The following is a 20,670-nucleotide window of genomic DNA, read 5'->3' on the forward strand; positions in this document are numbered from 1 at the left end:
CCTCTCCTGTGTGATACTGTCTGCTGAGCCGTGTATCTAATCCTATCCTGTGATACTGACTGCTGAGCCGTGTATCTAATCCTATACTGTGTGATATTATGCTGAGCCGTGTATCTAATCCTCTCTTGTGTGATACTGTCTGGTGAACCGTGTATCTAATCCACTTCTATGCACTCCTCTCTCCCCTGCATATCTTTCCCCATTGCACACACAACTCAATGCGTGCGATAACAGGAGCTGCGGGCGTCATGCTGTATTATGGCATTATGTGAGATCTATATGACGGTATTATGTGATCTGTATGGTGGTATTATGCTTGATCAGTATTGTGAGAATTATATGGTGGTATTGTGTGTGTGATCTATATGGCAGTATTATGTGAGAACACTGGCAGCATGATGTGTGATCTATATGGCGGTATTATGTGAGAACAATGGCAGCATTATGTGTGATCTATATGGCGGTATTATGTGAGAACACTGGCAGCATTATGTGTGATCTATATGGCGGTATGTGAGAACACTGGTGGTATTGTGTGATCTATATGGCGGTATTATGTGAGAACACTATGGCAGTATTATGTGTGATCTATATGGCGGTATTATTTGAGAACACTGGCAGTATTATGTGTGATCTATATGGCGGTATGTGAGAACACTGGTGGTATTATGTGTGATCTATATGGCGGTATGTGAGAACACTGGTGGTATTATGTGTGATCTATATGGCGGTATTATGTGAGAACACTATGGCAGTATTATCTTCAGAAAGCGGACCCATTCTATGGTGGTTCTGGCTGAGCACCTGCACGCGGGTCTGGGGTAATAGAGGGGGCAGCATGACCTCCAGTTAGGTGCAGTCAGGGCTGGTGAGGCAGCTGAAGAGAGGGATCTCATTTTTATTGTTACTATATGGCTACATTTCCTTCCCAGCGTCACCCCGACTGCGCCTGTCACCTCACTTTCACATATTGCCAGGACAGGATGGAGAAGACAGGATCTGAGGAGGGGAATGGGGTCTGCATGCAAAGTCTGGATCAGACCAGGCCATCAATCCGCAGAAATGTTTCCTGGATTTCTGTGGAGCAGACGGTCCATCCATGTGTATAAAAGACAGTGCTCTATGTACAATCCCTGGCTGCTCCGCGCACCAAACAGGGGGCCCCTATAGACCAGCACACTGCTCTCCTGAAATACTCTGTGCTGCTGTCACCCTGCTCCCTCCACCACATATCTCCCAGAATCCTTGCTGCCTGCCATCCTCGGTGACTGTCTACTTGTCAGTATAAGGTTGCTTTCACACTAGCGTCGGTACGGGCCCGTTGCAGTGCGTCGGGTCGACGTACCGACGCATGCTGTGAAAGAAATGTTCGACGTGGGCAGCGGAAGCAGTCTTACGACGCTTCCGTTGCCCCATTGTAAGGTCTGGGGAGGATGGGGCGGAGTTTCGGCCGTGCCTGCATGGTCAAAAATGGCGGACTCGACGCACAAACAAACGTTACATGTAATGTCGGTAATGTTAGTATATGGGGAAAAAACGCATCCTGCAGACAACTTTGCAGGATGCGTTTTTTCTCCTGAACGACGCATTACAACGTACAGCCAACAACGCTAGTGTGAAAGTAGCCTAAGGCTGCCGTCCACTATCAGTATTTGGTCAGTATTTTACCTCAGTATTTGTAGCTAAAACCAGGAGTGGGTGATAAATACAGAAGTGGTGCACATGTTTCTATTATACTTTTCCTCTATTTGTTCCACTCCTGGTTTTGGCTTACAAATACTGAGGTAAAATACTGACCAAATACTGATAGTGTGACGGCAGCCTTACTCTGCAGTCACCAACAAAATGGCTGCTCACTGGGTTCTTGAATCTCATCCTCTCTAATCCCTTAGCAAACACCCAGAAGGGGAGGAGAGGAGACATCACACAGGTCAGCGGACTCCGCCCATATTTACTGCAGTGCTGTCATGTGAGCTATTTGTACACTAGGTTTTTCTGAAATTTCAGCAGCTGCTCCCCCTAGTGTTGAAAAGTGGAAATTCCAAAACTTTTCAAATTATTTTTCATATTTTACTAAATTATAAACAAATGATAATATTTTTTAAGAACATGTAATCATTAATTCTTTACATTTTTACAATTTCTGCAAAAAATTTTTTTTTGATGGCACCTTCCATTTAAGGGCGAACTCAGCCAAAGGCAAAAAGGACACCCAGTCATCCTGATCAGCAGAAACAAAGCATCTCAGATATGTTTCCAAGGTCTGATTGGTTCGTTCGGTCTGGCCATTAGTCTGAGGATGGAAAGCCGAGGAAAAAGACAAGTCAATGCCCATCCTACCACAAAAGGCTCGCCAAAACCTCGAAACAAACTGGGAACCTCTGTCAGAAACGATATTCTCTGGAATGCCATGTAAACGAACCACATGCTGGAAGAACAATGGCACCAAATCAGAGGAGGAAGGTAATTTAGACAAGGGTACCAAATGGACCATCTTAGAGAAGCGATCACAGACCACCCAAATGACTGACATCTTTTGAGAGACGGGAAGATCTGAAATAAAATCCATAGAGATATATGTCCAAGGCCTCTTCGGGACCGGCAAGGGCAAAAGCAACCCACTGGCACGAGAACAGCAGGGCTTAGCCCGAGCACAAATCCCACAGGACTGCACAAAAGTACGCACATCCCGCGACAGAGATGGCCACCAAAAGGATCTAGCCACTAACTCTCTGGTACCAAAGATTCCAGGATGACCAGCCAACACCGAACAATGAACCTCAGATAACTTTATTCGTCCACCTATCAGGGACAAACAGTTTCTCCGCTGGGCAACGATCAGGTTTATTAGCCTGAAATTTTTGCAGTACCCGCCGCAAATCAAGGGAGATGGCAGACACAATTACTCCCTCTTTGAGGATACCCGCCGGCTCAGATAAACCCGGAGAGTCGGGCACAAAACTCCTAGACAGAGCGTCCGCCTTCACATTTTTAGAGCCCGGAAGGTACGAAATCAAAGTCAAAACGGGCAAAAAACAGCGACCAACGAGCCTGTCTAGGATTCAACCGCCTGGCAGACTCGAGATAAGTCAAGTTCTTATGATCAGTCAAGACCACCACGCGATGCTTAGCTCCTTCAAGCCAATGACGCCACTCCTCGAATGCCCACTTCATGGCCAGCAACTCTCGATTGCCCACATCATAATTTCGCTCAGCAGGCGAAAACTTCCTGGAAAAGAAGGCGCATGGTTTCATCACCGAGCAATCAGAACTTCTCTGCGACAAAACAGCCCCTGCTCCAATCTCAGAAGCATCAACCTCGACCTGGAACGGAAGCGAAACATCTGGTTGACACAACACAGGGGCAGAAGAAAAACGACGCTTCAACTCTTGAAAAGCTTCCACAGCAGCAGAAGACCAATTGACCACATCAGCACCCTTCTTGGTCAAATCGGTCAATGGTTTAGCAATGCTAGAAAAATTGCAGATGAAGTGACGATAAAAATTAGCAAAGCCCAGGAACTTTTGCAGACTTTTCAGAGATGTCGGCTGAGTCCAATCATGGATGGCTTGGACCTTAACAGGGTCCATCTCGATAGTAGAAGGGGAAAAGATGAACCCCAAAAATGAAACCTTCTGAACACCAAAGAGACACTTTGATCCCTTCACAAACAAAGAATTAGCATGCAGGACCTGAAACACCGTTCTGACCTGCTTCACATGAGACTCCCAATCATCCGAGAAGATCAAAATGTCATCCAAGTACACAATCAGGAATTTATCCAGGTACTCTCGGAAGATGTCATGCATAAAGGACTGAAACACTGATGGAGCATTGGCAAGTCCGAATGGCATTACTAGAAACTCAAAATGGCCCTCGGGCGTATTAAATGCAGTTTTCCATTCATCGCCTCGCTTAATACGCACAAGAATATACGCACCACGAAGATCTATCTTGGTGAACCAACTAGCCCCCTTAATCCGAGCAAACAAATCAGATAACAACGGCAAGGGGTACTGAAATTTAACCGTGATCTTATTTAGAAGGCGGTAATCAATACAAGGTCTCAGTGAACCATCCTTCTTGGCTACAAAAAAGAACCCTGCTCCTAATGGCGACGATGACGGGCGAATATGCCCCTTCTCCAAGGACTCCTTCACATAACTCCGCATAGTGGCGTGCTCAGGCACAGATAAATTAAACAGTCGACCTTTTGGGAATTTACTACCAGGAATCAAATCGATAGCACAATCCCAATCCCTATGCGGAGGTAGGGTATCGGACTTGGGCTCATCAAATACATCCCGGTAATCAGACAAGAACTCTGGAACCTCAGAAGGGGTGGATGACGAAATTGACAGAAATGGGACAACACCATGTACCCCCTGACAACCCCAGCTGGACACAGACATGGATTTCCAATCTAATACTGGATTATGGACTTGTAGCCATGGCAACCCCAACACGACCACATCATGCAGATTATGCAACACCAGAAAGCGAATAACCTCCTGATGTGCAGGAGCCATGCACATGGTCAGCTGGGTCCAGTACTGAGGCTTATTCTTGGCCAAAGGCGTAGCATCAATTCCTCTCAATGGAATAGGACACTGCAAGGGCTCCAAGAAAAACCCACAACGCCTAGCATACTCCAAGTCCATCAAATTCAGGGCAGCGCCTGAATCCACAAATGCCATGACAGAATACGATGACAAAGAGCAGATCAAGGTAACGGACAGAAGAAATTTTGACTGTACCATACCAATGGTGGCAGACCTAGCGAACCGCTTAGTGCGCTTAGGACAATCAGAGATAGCATGAGTGGAATCACCACAGTAGAAACACAGCCCATTCAGACGTCTGTGTTCTTGCCGTTCAACTCTGGTTAAAGTCCTATCGCACTGCATAGGCTCAGGTTTAAGCTCAGGTAATACCGCCAAATGGTGCACAGATTTACGCTCACGCAAGCGTCGACCGATCTGAATGGCTAAAAACATAGACTCATTCAGACCAGCAGGCATAGGAAATCCCACCATGACATCCTTAAGGGCTTCAGAGAGACCTTTTCTGAAAATAGCTGCGAGCGCACCTTCATTCCATTGAGTGAGTACGGATCACTTTCTAAATTTCTGACAATATACCTCTATCTCATCCTGACCCTGACACAGAGCCAGCAAATTTTTCTCTGCCTGATCCATTGAATTAGGTTCATCGTACAGCAATCCGAGCGCCAGGAAAAACGCATCAATATTACTTAATGCAGGATCTCCTGACGCAAGAGAAAATGCCCAGTCCTGAGGGTCGCCACGTAAAAAAGAAATAATGATCCTAACTTGTTGAACTGGGTCACCAGAGGAGCGAGGTTTCAAAGCCAGAAATAGTTTACAATTATTTTTGAAAACACAAAAGAGAATAGTAAAACCAAAAACACTCAGTTTGAAAAAATGTTGCAGTAATCCGCAAGTGCTAGTAAAAGATGTAAAAAACAGGGTATTTGGTTGATACGTTTTTTGCAAAAAATGTATACTAAGCTGCTCTACCAATCTTCACGGTATACCCTTATCAGAGCAGTCCTAACTAATGTATGCAATCCCTATCTGATGTATTTAAAAACCTGATCATCTGTATATAACCTGTGTGAACAGGGTTCAGAGAGGAAAAAATCCATGTGTGCATACAGGGCAGAACAGCTTTTGTGCAGATAGCCCAAGAGGAGTGGTGGAACTCCCCAGTCTTGTAGACACAAGAGAACAATTATGGAAACAGGAACACATGGGCTACTTGCACAGTGAACAAGTCTGTATGATCATGTTCACACACCACCAAGAAACCTGAAGACACAAAAGAGAATAGTAAAACCAAAAACACTCAGTTTGAAAAAATGTTGCAGTAATCCGCAAGTGCTAGTAAAAGATGTAAAAAACAGGGTATTTGGTTGATACGTTTTTTGCAAAAAATGTATACTAAGCTGCTCTACCAATCTTCACGGTATACCCTTATCAGAGCAGTCCTAACTAATGTATGCAATCCCTATCTGATGTATTTAAAAACCTGATCATCTGTATATAACCTGTGTGAACAGGGTTCAGAGAGGAAAAAATCCATGTGTGCATACAGGGCAGAACAGCTTTTGTGCAGATAGCCCAAGAGGAGTGGTGGAACTCCCCAGTCTTGTAGACACAAGAGAACAATTATGGAAACAGGAACACATGGGCTACTTGCACAGTGAACAAGTCTGTATGATCATGTTCACACACCACCAAGAAACCTGAAGACACAAAAGAGAATAGTAAAACCAAAAACACTCAGTTTGAAAAAATGTTGCAGTAATCCGCAAGTGCTAGTAAAAGATGTAAAAAACAGGGTATTTGGTTGATACGTTTTTTGCAAAAAATGTATACTAAGCTGCTCTACCAATCTTCACGGTATACCCTTATCAGAGCAGTCCTAACTAATGTATGCAATCCCTATCTGATGTATTTAAAAACCTGATCATCTGTATATAACCTGTGTGAACAGGGTTCAGAGAGGAAAAAATCCATGTGTGCATACAGGGCAGAACAGCTTTTGTGCAGATAGCCCAAGAGGAGTGGTGGAACTCCCCAGTCTTGTAGACACAAGAGAACAATTATGGAAACAGGAACACATGGGCTACTTGCACAGTGAACAAGTCTGTATGATCATGTTCACACACCACCAAGAAACCTGAAGACACAAAAGAGAATAGTAAAACCAAAAACACTCAGTTTGAAAAAATGTTGCAGTAATCCGCAAGTGCTAGTAAAAGATGTAAAAAACAGGGTATTTGGTTGATACGTTTTTTGCAAAAAATGTATACTAAGCTGCTCTACCAATCTTCACGGTATACCCTTATCAGAGCAGTCCTAACTAATGTATGCAATCCCTATCTGATGTATTTAAAAACCTGATCATCTGTATATAACCTGTGTGAACAGGGTTCAGAGAGGAAAAAATCCATGTGTGCATACAGGGCAGAACAGCTTTTGTGCAGATAGCCCAAGAGGAGTGGTGGAACTCCCCAGTCTTGTAGACACAAGAGAACAATTATGGAAACAGGAACACATGGGCTACTTGCACAGTGAACAAGTCTGTATGATCATGTTCACACACCACCAAGAAACCTGAAGACACAAAAGAGAATAGTAAAACCAAAAACACTCAGTTTGAAAAAATGTTGCAGTAATCCGCAAGTGCTAGTAAAAGATGTAAAAAACAGGGTATTTGGTTGATACGTTTTTTGCAAAAAATGTATACTAAGCTGCTCTACCAATCTTCACGGTATACCCTTATCAGAGCAGTCCTAACTAATGTATGCAATCCCTATCTGATGTATTTAAAAACCTGATCATCTGTATATAACCTGTGTGAACAGGGTTCAGAGAGGAAAAAATCCATGTGTGCATACAGGGCAGAACAGCTTTTGTGCAGATAGCCCAAGAGGAGTGGTGGAACTCCCCAGTCTTGTAGACACAAGAGAACAATTATGGAAACAGGAACACATGGGCTACTTGCACAGTGAACAAGTCTGTATGATCATGTTCACACACCACCAAGAAACCTGAAGACACAAAAGAGAATAGTAAAACCAAAAACACTCAGTTTGAAAAAATGTTGCAGTAATCCGCAAGTGCTAGTAAAAGATGTAAAAAACAGGGTATTTGGTTGATACGTTTTTAAAATTATTTTTGAAACTCAGAAATTTAGTTCTATCTCCAAAAAACAAATCAGGAATAGGAATTCTTGGTTCTAACATAGAATTCTGAACCACAAAGTCTTGAATATTTTGTACTCTTGCCGTGAGCTGATCCACACATGAAGACAGACCTTTAATGTCCATCGCTACACCTGTGTCCTGAACCACCCAAATGTCTAGGGGAAAAAAAAGGCAAAACACAGTACAGAGAAAAAAAAATGGTCTCAGAGCTTCTTTTTTCCCTCTATTGAGAATCATTAGTACTTTGGGCCTCCAGTACTGTTATGATAGGTAATTCAGTACCACAATGGACATAGAGGTCAGAACACATACAGTGACCTGACAATAACCCAAAAACATAGACGAGCTCTGAGACGTGGGAACTCTGCTGACCGCAATCCCTAATCCTCTCCAACGACACTAGAGGCAGCCGTGGATTGCGCCTAACGCTCCCTATGCAACTCGGCACAGCCTGAGAAACTAGCTAGCCTGAAGATAGAAAAATAAGCCTACCTTGCCTCAGAGAAATACCCCAAAGGAAAAGGCAGCCCCCACATATAATGACTGTGAGTTAAGATGAAAAGACAAACGCAGAGATGAAATAGATTTAGCAAAGTTAGGCCCCACTTTCTGAACAGAGCGAGGATAGGAAAGGTAACTTTGCGGTCAACACAAAACCCTACAAAAACCATGCAAAGGGGGCAAAAAGACCCTCCGTACCGAACTAACGGCACGGAGGTACACCCTCTGCGTCCCAGAGCTTCCAGCAAGCAGGAAAAAACAAATAGACAAGCTGGACAGAAAAAACAGAAAACAAAATAGCAAAGCGGAACTTAGCTATGCAGAGCAGCAGGCCACAGGAACGATCCAGGAGGAAACAGGTTCAATACTAGAACATTGACTGGAGGCCAGGATCAAAGCACTAGGTGGAGTTAAATAGAGCAGCACCTAACGACTTCACCACATCACCTGAAGAAGGAAACTCAGAAGCCGCAGTACCACTTTCCTCCACCAACGGAAGCTCACAGAGAGAATCAGCCGAAGTACCACTTGTGACCACAGGAGGGAGCTCTGCCACAGAATTCACAACAGTGACGCCCGCAGACCATTCCATCAAATCTGCATTTCAAAAGTCACTACTTCCCTTCTGAGCCCCGACGTGTGCCCAAACAGTGGTTTACCCCCACACATGGGGTATCAGCGTACTCAGGAGAAACTGGACAACAACTTTTGGGGTCCAATTTCTCCTGTAACCCTTGGGAAAATAAAACATTCTGGGCTAAATAATTATTTTTGAGGAAAGAAAACATATTTATTATTTTCACGGCTCTGCATTATAAACTTCTATGAAGCACTTGGGGGTTCAAAGTGCTCACCACACATCTAGATAAGTTCCTTTCGGGGTCTAGTTTCCAAAATGGGGTCACTTGTGTGGGGTTTCTACTGTTTAGCCACATCAGGGGCTCTGCAAACGCAACGTGATGCCCGCAGAGCATTCCATCAAAGTCTGCATTTCAAAACATCACTACTTCACTTCCGAGCCCCGGCATGGGCCCAAACAGTGGTTTAACCCCACATATGGGGTATCAGCGTACTCAGGAGAAACTGGACAACAACTTTTGGGGTCAAATTTCTCCTGTTACCCTTGGGAAAATAAAAAATTGCAGGCTAAAAGATCATTTTTGAGAAAATATTTTTTATTTTTTATTTTCATGGCTCTGCGTTATAAACTTCTGTGAAGCACTTGGGGATTCAAAGTCCTCACCACACATCTAGATTAGTTCCTTTGGGGGTCTAGTTTCCAAAATGGGGTCATTTGTGGGGAATCTCCAATGTTTAGGCACACAGGGGCTCTCCTAACGTGACATGGTGTCCGCTAATGATTGGAGCTAATTTTCCATTTAAAAAGCCAAATGGCGTGCCTTCTCATCTGAGCCCTGCTGTGCGCCCAAACAGTGGTTTACCCCCACATATGGGGTATCAGCGTACTCAGGACAAACTGGACAAAAACATTTGGGGTCCAATTTCTCCTATTATCCTTGGCAAAATAGGAAATTCCAGGCTAAAAAATAATTTTTGAGGAAAGAAAAATTATTTTTTATTTTCATGGCTCTGCGTTATAAACTTCTGTGAAGCACCTGGGGGTTTAAAGTGCTCAATATGCATCTAGATAAGTTCCTTGGGGGGTCTAGTTTCCAAAATGGGGTCACTTGTGGGGGAGCTCCAATGTTTAGGCACACAGGGGCTCTCCAAACGCGACATGGTGTCCGCTAACAATTGGAGCTAATTTTCCATTCAAAAAGTCAAATGGCGCGCCTTCCCTTCCGAGCCCTGCCGTGTGCCCAAACAGTGGTTTACCCCCACATATGAGGTATCGGCGTACTCGGGAGAAATTGCCCAACAAATTTTATGATCCATTTCATCCTATTGCCCATGTGAAAATGAAAAAATTGAGGCGAAAAGAATTTTTTTGTGAAAAAAAAAGTACTTTTTCATTTTTACAGATCAATTTGTGAAGCACCTGAGGGTTTAAAGTGCTCACTAGGCATCTAGATAAGTTCCGTGGGGGGTCTAGTTTGTCTAGTTTCCAAAATGGGGTCACTTGTGGGGGAGCGCCAAAGTTTAGGCACACAGGGGCTCTCCAAACGCAACATGGTGTCCGCTAACGATGGAGATAATTTTCCATTCAAAAAGTCAAATGGCGCTCCTTCCCTTCCGAGCTTTACCATGTGCCCAAACAGTGGTTTACCCCCACATGTGAGGTATTGGTGTACTCAGGAGAAATTGCCCAACAAATTTTAGGATCCATTTTATCCTGTTGCCCATGTGAAAATGAAAAAATTGAGGCTAAAAGAATTTTTTTGTGAAAAAAAAGTACTTTTTCATTTTTACGGATCAATTTGTGAAGCACCTGGGGGTTTAAAGTGCTCACTATGCATCTAGATAAGTTCCTTGGGGCGTCTAGTTTCCAAAATGGGGTTACTTGTGGGGGAGCTCCAATTTTTAGGCACGCGGGGGCTCTCCAAACGTGACATGGTGTCCGCTAAAGAGTGGAGCCAATTTTTCATTCAAAAAGTCAAATGGCGCTCCTTCCCTTCCAAGCCCTGCCGTGCGCCCAAACAGTGGTTTACCCCCACATATGAGGTATCAGCATACTCAGAACAAATTGGACAACAACTTTTGTGGTTCAGTTTCTCCTTTTACCATTGGGAAAATAAAAAAATTGTTGCTAAAAATAATTTTTGTGACTAAAAAGTTAAATGTTCATTTTTTCCTTCCATGTTGCTTCTGCTGCTGTGAAGTACCTGAAGGGTTAATAAACTTCTTGAATGTGGTTTTGAGTACCTTGAGGGGTGCATTTTTTAGAATGGTGTCACTTTTGGGTATTTTCAGCCATATAGACCCCTCAAACTGACTTCAAATGTGAGGTGGTCCCTAAAAAAAATGGTTTTGCAAATTTTGTTGTAAAAATGAGAAATCGCTAGTCAAATTTTAACCCTTATAATTTCCTAGCAAAAAAAAATGTTGTTTCCAAAATTGTGCTGATGTAAAGTATACATGTGGGAAATGTTATTTATTAACTATTTTGTGTGACATAACTCTCTGGTTTAACAGAATAAAAATTCAAAATGTGAAAATTGCGATATTTTCAAAATTTTCGCCAAATTTCCGTTTTTATCACAAATAAACGCAGAATTTATTGACCTAAATTTACCACTAACATGAAGCCCAATATGTCACGAAAAAACAATGTCAGAACCGCTAGGATCCGTTGAAGCGTTCCTGAGTTATTACCTCATAAAGGGACACTGGTCAGAATTGCAAAAAACGGCAAGGTCTTTAAGGTCAAAATAGGCTGGGTCATGAAGGGGTTAAGAGCATAAAAATTAACATTTTTATTAACAAATAAATGCAAGTTATATCAAAGAAATTTTAACTCTATCATAAAGTACAATATGTCTATTTTTTCTTATATAGCGCTAACATATTCCGCAGTGCTTTACAGTTTGCACAAATTATCATCGCTGTCTCCAATGGGGCAGTATGTCCTTGGAATGTGGGAGAAAACCAGAGAACACCCACGCAAACACGGAGAGAAGATACAAACTCTTTGCAGATGTTGTCCTTGGTGGGATTTGAACCCAGGATTCCAGTGCTGCAAGGCTGCTGTGCTATCCACTGAGCCACTGTGCTGCCCAAAAGAAAACGATCTCAGAATCACCAGGATTCGTGGAAGTGTTTTAGAGTTATGACCTCATAAAGTGACACTGGTCAGAATTGAAAAATTTGGCCCGGCCATTAAGGCAAAAACAGACTCTGGCGTGAAAGGGTTAATATTTTGCTGCACAACCTTTTGAGGCAATCACTGCAATCAAAGGATTCCTGTAACTGTCAATGAGACTTGTGCACCTCTCGACAGGTATTTTGGCCGCTCCTCAAGAGTAAACTGCTCCAGTTGTCTCGTGTTTGAAGGTTGTCTTTTCCAGAGAGCATGTTTCAGCTCTTTCCAAAGAAGCTCAATAGGATTTAGGTCAGGGCTCATAGAAGGCCACTTAAGAATAGTCCAATGTTTTCCTCCTAGCCATTCTTGGGGGTTTTTAGCTGTATGTTTTTCTATTCTGTGCAAGATCCATGACCTGTGACTGAGACCAAGCTTTCTGGGCAGCACATTTCTCTCTAGAATCCCTTGATAGTCTTGAGATTTCATTGTACCCTGCACAGATTCTAGACACCCTGTGACAGATGCAGCAAAGCAGCCCCAGAACATAACAGAGCCTCCTCCATGTTTCACAGTAGGGACAGTGTTCTTTTCTTGATATGATTCATTTTTCCATCTGTGAACATAGAGCTGATGTGCCTTGCCAAAAATTTCCATTATGGTCTAATTTGTCCATAGGACATTCTCCCAGAACTTTGTGGCTTGTCATCATGTAGTTTAGCAAATTCCAGTCTGGCTTTTTTATGATTTTTTTTTCAACAATGGTGTCCTCCTTGGTCATCTCCCATGAAGTCAACTTTGACTCATACAACGACGGATGGTGCGATCTGACACTGATGTTTCTTGAGCTTGAAATTCACCTTTAATCTGTTTAGAAGCTTTTCTGGGCTCTTTTGTTACCATTCGTATTATCCGTCTCTTTGATTTGTCATCAATTTTCCTCCTGTGGCCACGTCCAGGGAGGTTGGTTACAGTCCCATGGATATTAAATTTCTGAATAATATGTGCAACTGTAGTCACAGGAACATCAAGCTGCTTGGAGATGGTCTTATGACTTTTACCTTTAACAGGTTTGTCTATAATTTTTTTCTCATCTCCTGAGACAACTCTTTCCTTTGCTTCCTCTGGTCCATGTTGAGTGTGATACACACCATGTCACCACACAGCACAGTATCTGTAGCCCAATGTACAGGCCACTAACTGATTCCAAGACTGTAGACACCTGTGATGCTAGTTAGTGGACACACCGCAATTTAACATGTCCCTTTTGTCACATTATTTTCAGGGGTGCCATCATTTCTGTCCAGGCCTATTTCATGAGTTTTATTTTTTTTTAAATTCCGTGGAACCATGGTTGAAAAGCAATGTCTGACTTTTATTTTATTATTTTCATAGATCTTTTATTTTTTTTACTTTTGTCAGATTCAAATTATTTCAGTCACTATTGTGTGTTTTTCTGTCATTAAAGGGAACCTGTCACCCCCAAAATCGAAAGTGAGCTAAGTCCACCAGCATCAGGGGCTTATCTACCGCATTCTGTAATGCTGTAGATAAGCCCCCGATGTATCCTGAAAGATGAGAAAAAGAGGTTAGATTATACTCACCCAGGGGCGGTCCCGGTATGATGGGCGTTGCAGTCTGGGGCCTTCCATCTTCTTACAATGACGTCTTCTTCTTGTAGTCACGCTGCGGCTCCGGCGCAGGCATACTTTGTCTGCCCTGTTGAGGGCAGAGCGAAGTACTGCAGTGTGCTGGCGCCGGGCCTCTCTGACATTTCCCAGCGCCTGCGCACTGCAGTACTTTGCACTGCCCTCAACAAGGCAGACAAAGTATGCCTGCGCTGGAGCCGCAGCGTGACTACAAGAAGAAGACGTCATTGTAATACACTTTATTGATCCCGGGGGAAAATTGCATCGTAAGATGGGAGGCGCTGGAAGGGACTGCAACGCCTATCGGACCGGACTGAGCGGGACCACCCCTGGGTGAGTATAATCTAACCTCTTTTTCTCATCTTCCAAGATACATCGGGGGGCTTATCTACAGCATTACAGAATGCTATAGATAAGCCCCTGATGCTGGTGGGCTTCGCTCATCTTCGATTTTGCGGGTGACAGGTTCCCTTTAAACGAAGGGTACCAACAAGTTTGACCACATATGTATAGATTATAACCCTCAGTGAATTAATTTATAAAATGGAATCACTTTATGGGGATTTCGACTATTCTGGTTTTCTGTCATTTAGTCATATTAGGGCTTCTGCATATGATGTGTCCAATCTCATCTGGGATCTGTTCCTGCGGTCCAGCTGGAGTAATCTGCTCCCTACTTCAGCCAATTAGAAAGTACCACACCCTACTAAAGCTCAAAGCACATGGCCGGAATCTGCCAGAAACAGCGTTGTTCTCCTCTGGTTCAGTCCTCTGTGCTCAGCTTGCGGCTTGTGTATTTGTTTCCTGTTGTGACCATGGCCCGTTTATGGGCTAATCGTGTGTCTTCTGATTCTGTCCTTCTGGTTCTTACCCAGCTACCTGACTATTCTTCTTGCCATCTAATACCACAGAATAGCAGGTAACACCATGGTCCAAGCCTAGGGGTCCCAGTGTAAGTTCAGATCCATGTAATGGTGTTAAAGGGCGATGAGCAAGGCAATCCTTGGGATATGGAAAGCAGAGAAGATAGTGCCAAGCATGTTCATGGTGGAGATCTTTTGAGCTGCCAGTTGACCACGAACATTGCTCCCAATACATTGTGTCTGCTAACTATTCCAGCTAGATCTGCATTCAAACAGCTAAATGGCGCTCCTTCCCTTCTGAAAACGGCCATGTGCCCAGAGAGTAGTGTACAATCGCATGTAGGGTATTGTGAGAAGTTGGAAAATAATTTGTAAGATCCATTTATTTCTATTATCTATTGTGAATAATTCCAAAGTTATCACCACATAAAGTGACACACGTCAGATTGTAAAAATGGGGCCTGAATAAGAACACGAAACTGGAAGAGGATAAATCAGAGGATTCTGGACACTACTGTAATCAAAAACTGACTATAGACAATAACATCTACTGAAATGCTCACACTGAACAGTCTCCATCAGTAATAAATGAGCAGCTAGTGGTGAAACCTCTCTGGGGTAATTAGAGCACGGGGCTCGGTGACTTCACAATCTAAACTATCGGAAGCTCCAATATTTTCTGTCAGATGAGTTTCAAGAAGAAATATTACACATTTATAGAGAACTGTGTATAATAGTGCAGAGCGGAGATGTCTTAAAGGGAACCTGTCAGCAGGATTGTGCTCAGTGACTACAGACACTGTCAGGTCAGTGCCGTTATACTGATTACACTGATACCTGGTGATGAAATCCGTCTTGTGGTTGTTGTTTAATATGTATTTATAGTTTTCAGTTGATGAGATTCTTGTGCTCTGGGGTGGGGCTGTGGGCGGGGCTTTATGTGGTGCTCTGGGGCGGGGCTGTAGGCGGGGCTTTATGTGGTGTCTGATTACATATTCATCTGTATTGGCTTATGACAGGTCGCTGATACCTCACTGACCTGCCCCCATTTTTACATAATGCATATAATAGTGTTGATATTATTGTTGATAATGCCTATAATAGTGTGGCTATTGGGACTGGAGGCTTAGAAAAAAAAATTACATCCAGCAAAATGTCTCCGGAGATGGCAGCACCTGCGCAGTCTATAAGTAAGAGATAGATGCTACTGGACAGGCACCGCTGGTGTCACTTTGCTGGATGTAATTTTTTTTTCTAATCCTCACAATCACCACATTATTATATGCATTATGTAAAAATGGGGGCAGGTCAGTGAGGGATCAGTGACCTATCATAAGCTAATACAGATGAATATGTAATCAGAGCAGCACATAAAGCCCTGCCCACAGCCCCGCCCCAGAGCACCACATAAAGCCCCGCCCACAGCCCCGCCCCAGAGCACGAGAATCTCATTAACTGAAAACTACAAATACAAATTACACAACAGTAAACCAGAGTTGCATTCATTTATGGTGGACCATTGGAGCTACTATGAATCCTGACCAGAAGATTAGAGGAAATAATATTGCTCCCCATTTCAGGAGAGATTGTGCAGTAATCTGAATTTCTTAGGATCAAAAACAATGTAATTTATGAGGTGGAGTGAATCCATGAATCCAGGGCTGGAGCCAACACATCTCCTGCAGGCGGGAATAAATGTATATTACAGCCATCAGCCGCGCACAGCTCAGAGATATATCATGGCACCGGTGTGATGGGTTTATGTAGATTATCACAATCCTCCTGGAAGTTAGTCGGTTTTATTACAAATTGAAAAGTCCGGATAAAGGGAAACTCTGTTATTGTGCAGAAATTCACACTTGGCCTCACTGCACATTTAATGTTGTCGATCATAAAGTGAAGTTTGGCCAGAAAGACTGGACCTGGTCTTGTGGGGACCATATGATCACATTCAGCAGCACAGAAGGGAGAGAAGGGAGATTCATCCGATAAGATCTCAGGGTTCTAGGAAGCCAACAGCATCATTACCCTCCGCTTTCTCTTACAGCCCATCATCATATTTTTCTTCAAGTGATTTTCTATCTTGTCAGCACATTCTACGTACGCTGTCACTTGGCTTTATAGTTTACAGATCTGGACAGGTAACAGTGTCTCCTAAACCCAGGAGGTAGGTGGATCTACCAGGTTGTAAGTTCTATAGAAAAGGGCTTTCAATACCCAAAGTCATTTGAACAGTTTTGGGTGGAGGAGAATGTTATGGTCTAGAGGCAAAATGGTGATCATGGTAATACAGCCGGACTACACCACCGATAAAGCAGCCACAGCCGGTGATGAGAAGAATCTGTGACTTCTCTGCATTTAGTGGTTACTACTCACCTGGGTAGCTATATGTGGGAATCTCCTCTTTACACCGCTCATCCCCCCTCACATATGTCTCTGTAGTATTAATATGGGTCAGATCTTCACCCTGAAACAAATATTATAAAAGTCACAGACAGATGGAGAAGTCACATCTATGATCAGCTCTAATCCTGCCATCTCCACCGTTCTCATTACACAAGTATAGAACATATAATACTGGTGGATAAAACAAGACTGAGCACAAGACCTTCACCGGCGTCTACACATCATAGGGGAGATCTCCTGATACCTTCTCTCCATCTACCTGATGATCCTGAGGAGCATTGGGATCTTCTTGGTTACAGTCCTGTGGAAGAAGAGGACGGGGACATCTCTCTGGTGTTGTCCTCTTACTGGATAGATCTGGAGGAAACACATACAGGGACTGAATTCATTCTTTACATACAGATAATTATAGGCCGTGTGTATTTAGTCCTGTCTATTACCTGGAGATGTGAGGGGCTGGGGAACCTCCATTATGACGTTCTTGTACAGATCTCTGTGTCCTTCTAAATACTCCCACTCCTCCATGGAGAAATAGACAGCGACATCCTGACACCTTATAGGAACCTGACACATACAATGATACCGTCATCCCCTCCGATCCCTTCATAGCGTTACTGTATAATGTCCCAGCATTCCCAGCAGTGTCACCTCTCCAGTCAGCAGCTCAATCATCTTGTAGATGAGTTCTAGGATCTTCTGGTCATTGATGTCCTCATGGATCAGGAGGTGAGGTGGAGGCCCCGTGATTGGGCTTAGGGGTCTTCCCCATCCCTCAGACACAGGGTCCTGACAGCGATCACTAGAGGTCTTCTTCACCACTGTGTAATCCTGGTAATGGAGGGACACATTAATAAATCTCACTACAGACATTTCCAGAGTCCTCACCTCTCCAGTTCTGTCCATCTGTTATTCCCATAGATAAGAATGATGTAATGTGACGTCATCAGAATCTCTCACCTCTCCAGTAAGCCGGAAGAGGATCTCTAGAGTGAGGTGTAATATCCTCTCCGCCATCTTGTCTCTGTCCATATCCATCTTTGATGGGTAAATCAGGACAATTCTCTTTTGTAGAAGATCTTCACTGAGAGGATCCGATATTGTAGAGACCTGAATGAGAAGATGAGCCGATAGAACATCATAAGAATCCTGAAAAATTAGGAGGAAAAGGGAGTACTTAGGTTAAAAAGAGTATTTTATTGTGAAAATTTAATAAAGTGTAACACACAGTAAAAATTACAACAGGATGACATGAAATATCATGAGTGCCATATACCCCACGTAGCTGCCAGTATCACATAAATCAGGAAGGCATGCCATAATGAAAGTGCTAATATAGAGCAATAGTGTGGTCTCATTGAATAAATTGTACAATAGCACTTACCTGCAGCCAGCACCAAACGAAATGAGTAGCACTAAAGAAAAAAAAATGAAGTGCTGACCCAAAGTAACCATACACCGTACTCATCAAAGCAAATACTGTAGCTGTAAATGGCGCTTACCAGCAGCTAACACCAGAATGGGGTGGATGACACCAGAGGAATCCAACAGAGCCCCCAACGTACGTTTCACTTGTTTGTTTGTTGCTTTCTCAAGGGGATAACTCTTACTGCACACAAGGACCTTTTTATCCCATTGGTGACTCATCTAACGCCGGTCACATGATGTGTCTCAGCCAATAGTATTGCTATCTTGGTGCATGTGCCCTGCACTCAGCAGGCCCTACAGCGGCCGCCGGCATCAGGCACAATCTCGCATGCAGGAAAGCATGTGTGAGAGGCTGGGAAGACGCCGCGGCAGACGAGGAGCTGCTGGATAGACACGGCACATGCGCGCCACCAAATACTCCCCTCAGAAGTTACCGCAGGGCAGCCCCATATCAATAATTAAATTAATCATACCATAATATCAGACAACACTATTTCCATAAAAATACAGCACATGATAATTAATCCAAAAGTAAATGCGAGTGCAAAATCTTCCGATTGATGCAAAGGGTTGGATCCAAATTCAGTGGCATATTAAATTCTTCCAATGGGTCAAGCGGCACAGCTGGAGACGTCTGCAAATGGGCATAAGAAGGTCCAAGCACGGAGAGACCTTGATGACGCAGTTACTGATATTATAAAGGCCGGAGCCCCAAAGGCAGAACAGATTTGGCGCCAACAAAGGAAAGGGGTGCGGGGAAGAATCTGAGGTACCAGCTCATGGTAAAGTGCCCGAGGCAGCTGGGTGTGGGGCAGAACCCTGCTTACAGGGCATAATGGGGGCATTACACTGTGTGGGGCCAAGAAAGGGGCCCTGTACTAGGAGAACAATCCGCTCCCTCACTTCCTGTCCTCCATAGTTGGCTCGTATGTATCTATTACAGGAAACAGAACAACAACGTTATGATTCTTATAAAGAGTCTCCGTGCAGAAGGGGTTAATGTCCCCGCGCTCAGTAATGCGGAATCTCCACATACCTCCACCTGCAGAGCCGCACTCCACATATATGGCTGCTCTGTGCGCACAGGACCTGTGATGAGGTCACAGGGGGAGGAGTCAGGGGTCACGTGATCCGCAGTGAAGACGCTACATGGAGACTTCTCAGTCAGTGACATTTCCGCCATTATTCGCCCTCACTACTGGCACAATTACCTCGCGCCGCCTTTTCTACACAATGTTCTGTGTGGAATGTAACGTGTGATTTCTCTGGAGACAAATAGACCCCACACATGAGGGAATTATTACCGGTTACCGGACGTCTAGTATATGGCGGCATATGATTGTGCTATCGCCTCCACCAGGAGCTAAAATGCCGAAATCTCGCTTATTTAACCCCTTCCAGTGTCCGGCTAAGGGTCATATACGGCCATGCTCCTCTCCAGTCACTGTGGGGGTTTTGTTAAAGGGACTCTGTCACCTGAATTTGGCGGGACTGGTTTTGGGTCATATGGGCGGAGTTTTCGGGTGTTTGATTCACCCTTTCCTTACCCGCTGGCTGCATGCTGGCTGCAATATTGGATTGAAGTTCATTCTCTGTCCTCCATAGTACACGCCTGCGCAAAGCAATCTTGCCTTGTGCAGGTGTGTACTATGGAGGACAGAGAATGAACTTCAATCCAATATTGCAGCCAGCATGCAGCCAGCGGGTAAGGAAAGGGTGAATCAAACACCCGAAAACTCCGCCCATATGACCCAAAACCAGTCCCGCCAAATTCAGGTGACAGAGTCCCTTTAATAGGATGGAGGGCGGCGTCCATGCTTGGACTTCAGAGAGAGTAATAAACTCACAGCTCACCTTCCCGATCCTTTAGGGTATGTGCACATGGAGTGCACCACGGCTGCGTACTCGGTACCGGTTCCAGTATTTAAAGGGGATGTCACGGTGGCGACCCGGTCCGTAGCCCTGGGCACCAACATTAAAGGGGAAAGTCTTTAAAGGGATAAAGTTTATGTTTGTGATGCCACCTTTAGGGAGTCCTCTGGGGTGATGTTATGGCAGCTAGATGGTATAACTTCCCACAGGTGAAGTATGTCCCCAGGGCTCCGATGGTATAGATGGAAGATGGTGAGGAGTGCAGTAAAGATTGAGGACACAGGGTTGCAGTCTCTTTACCTTGTTTACTGAAGGCTTCAGCATCCACAGTCCAGAGCACCAGATCACAGGGCAGGCAATGTCCGGCAGGCTTGGAGGCAAGTTAGAAGTCCCCTTACCCAGGTGGAAATCAAAAGCTTTCCTTTACCGCCATGGTGTTGTAGTCCCTTACTGCTAAAAGCTCACATATGGTCCTCACAGATGTTGTCTCGCTCTCTGTCCCCCGGGTAGGATAGGACATT

General features: G+C 44.1%; 1 protein-coding gene across 1 annotated transcript in view; it reads right to left on the minus strand.

Moving 5' to 3' along the window:
• Nucleotides 1-19,353, minus strand: part of LOC138662836 (oocyte zinc finger protein XlCOF8.4-like) — a 39,398-nt gene extending 20,045 nt beyond the window's left edge. The window contains exons 1-6 of the mRNA XM_069748810.1: nucleotides 18,234-19,353; nucleotides 17,810-17,959; nucleotides 17,501-17,680; nucleotides 17,293-17,416; nucleotides 17,112-17,209; nucleotides 16,823-16,913 (exon numbers count right to left, since the gene is read on the minus strand). Of these exons, the coding sequence (XP_069604911.1) occupies nucleotides 16,823-16,913; nucleotides 17,112-17,209; nucleotides 17,293-17,416; nucleotides 17,501-17,680; nucleotides 17,810-17,959; nucleotides 18,234-18,317 (727 nt within the window). The 5' untranslated portion in view covers nucleotides 18,318-19,353. The remainder of the gene's footprint in view (nucleotides 1-16,822; nucleotides 16,914-17,111; nucleotides 17,210-17,292; nucleotides 17,417-17,500; nucleotides 17,681-17,809; nucleotides 17,960-18,233) is intronic.
• Between the last annotated feature and the right edge of the window lie 1,317 nt (nucleotides 19,354-20,670).

Source organism: Ranitomeya imitator, chromosome 2 (genome assembly GCF_032444005.1).
Source record: "Ranitomeya imitator isolate aRanImi1 chromosome 2, aRanImi1.pri, whole genome shotgun sequence".
Lineage (NCBI taxonomy): Eukaryota > Metazoa > Chordata > Amphibia > Anura > Dendrobatidae > Ranitomeya > Ranitomeya imitator.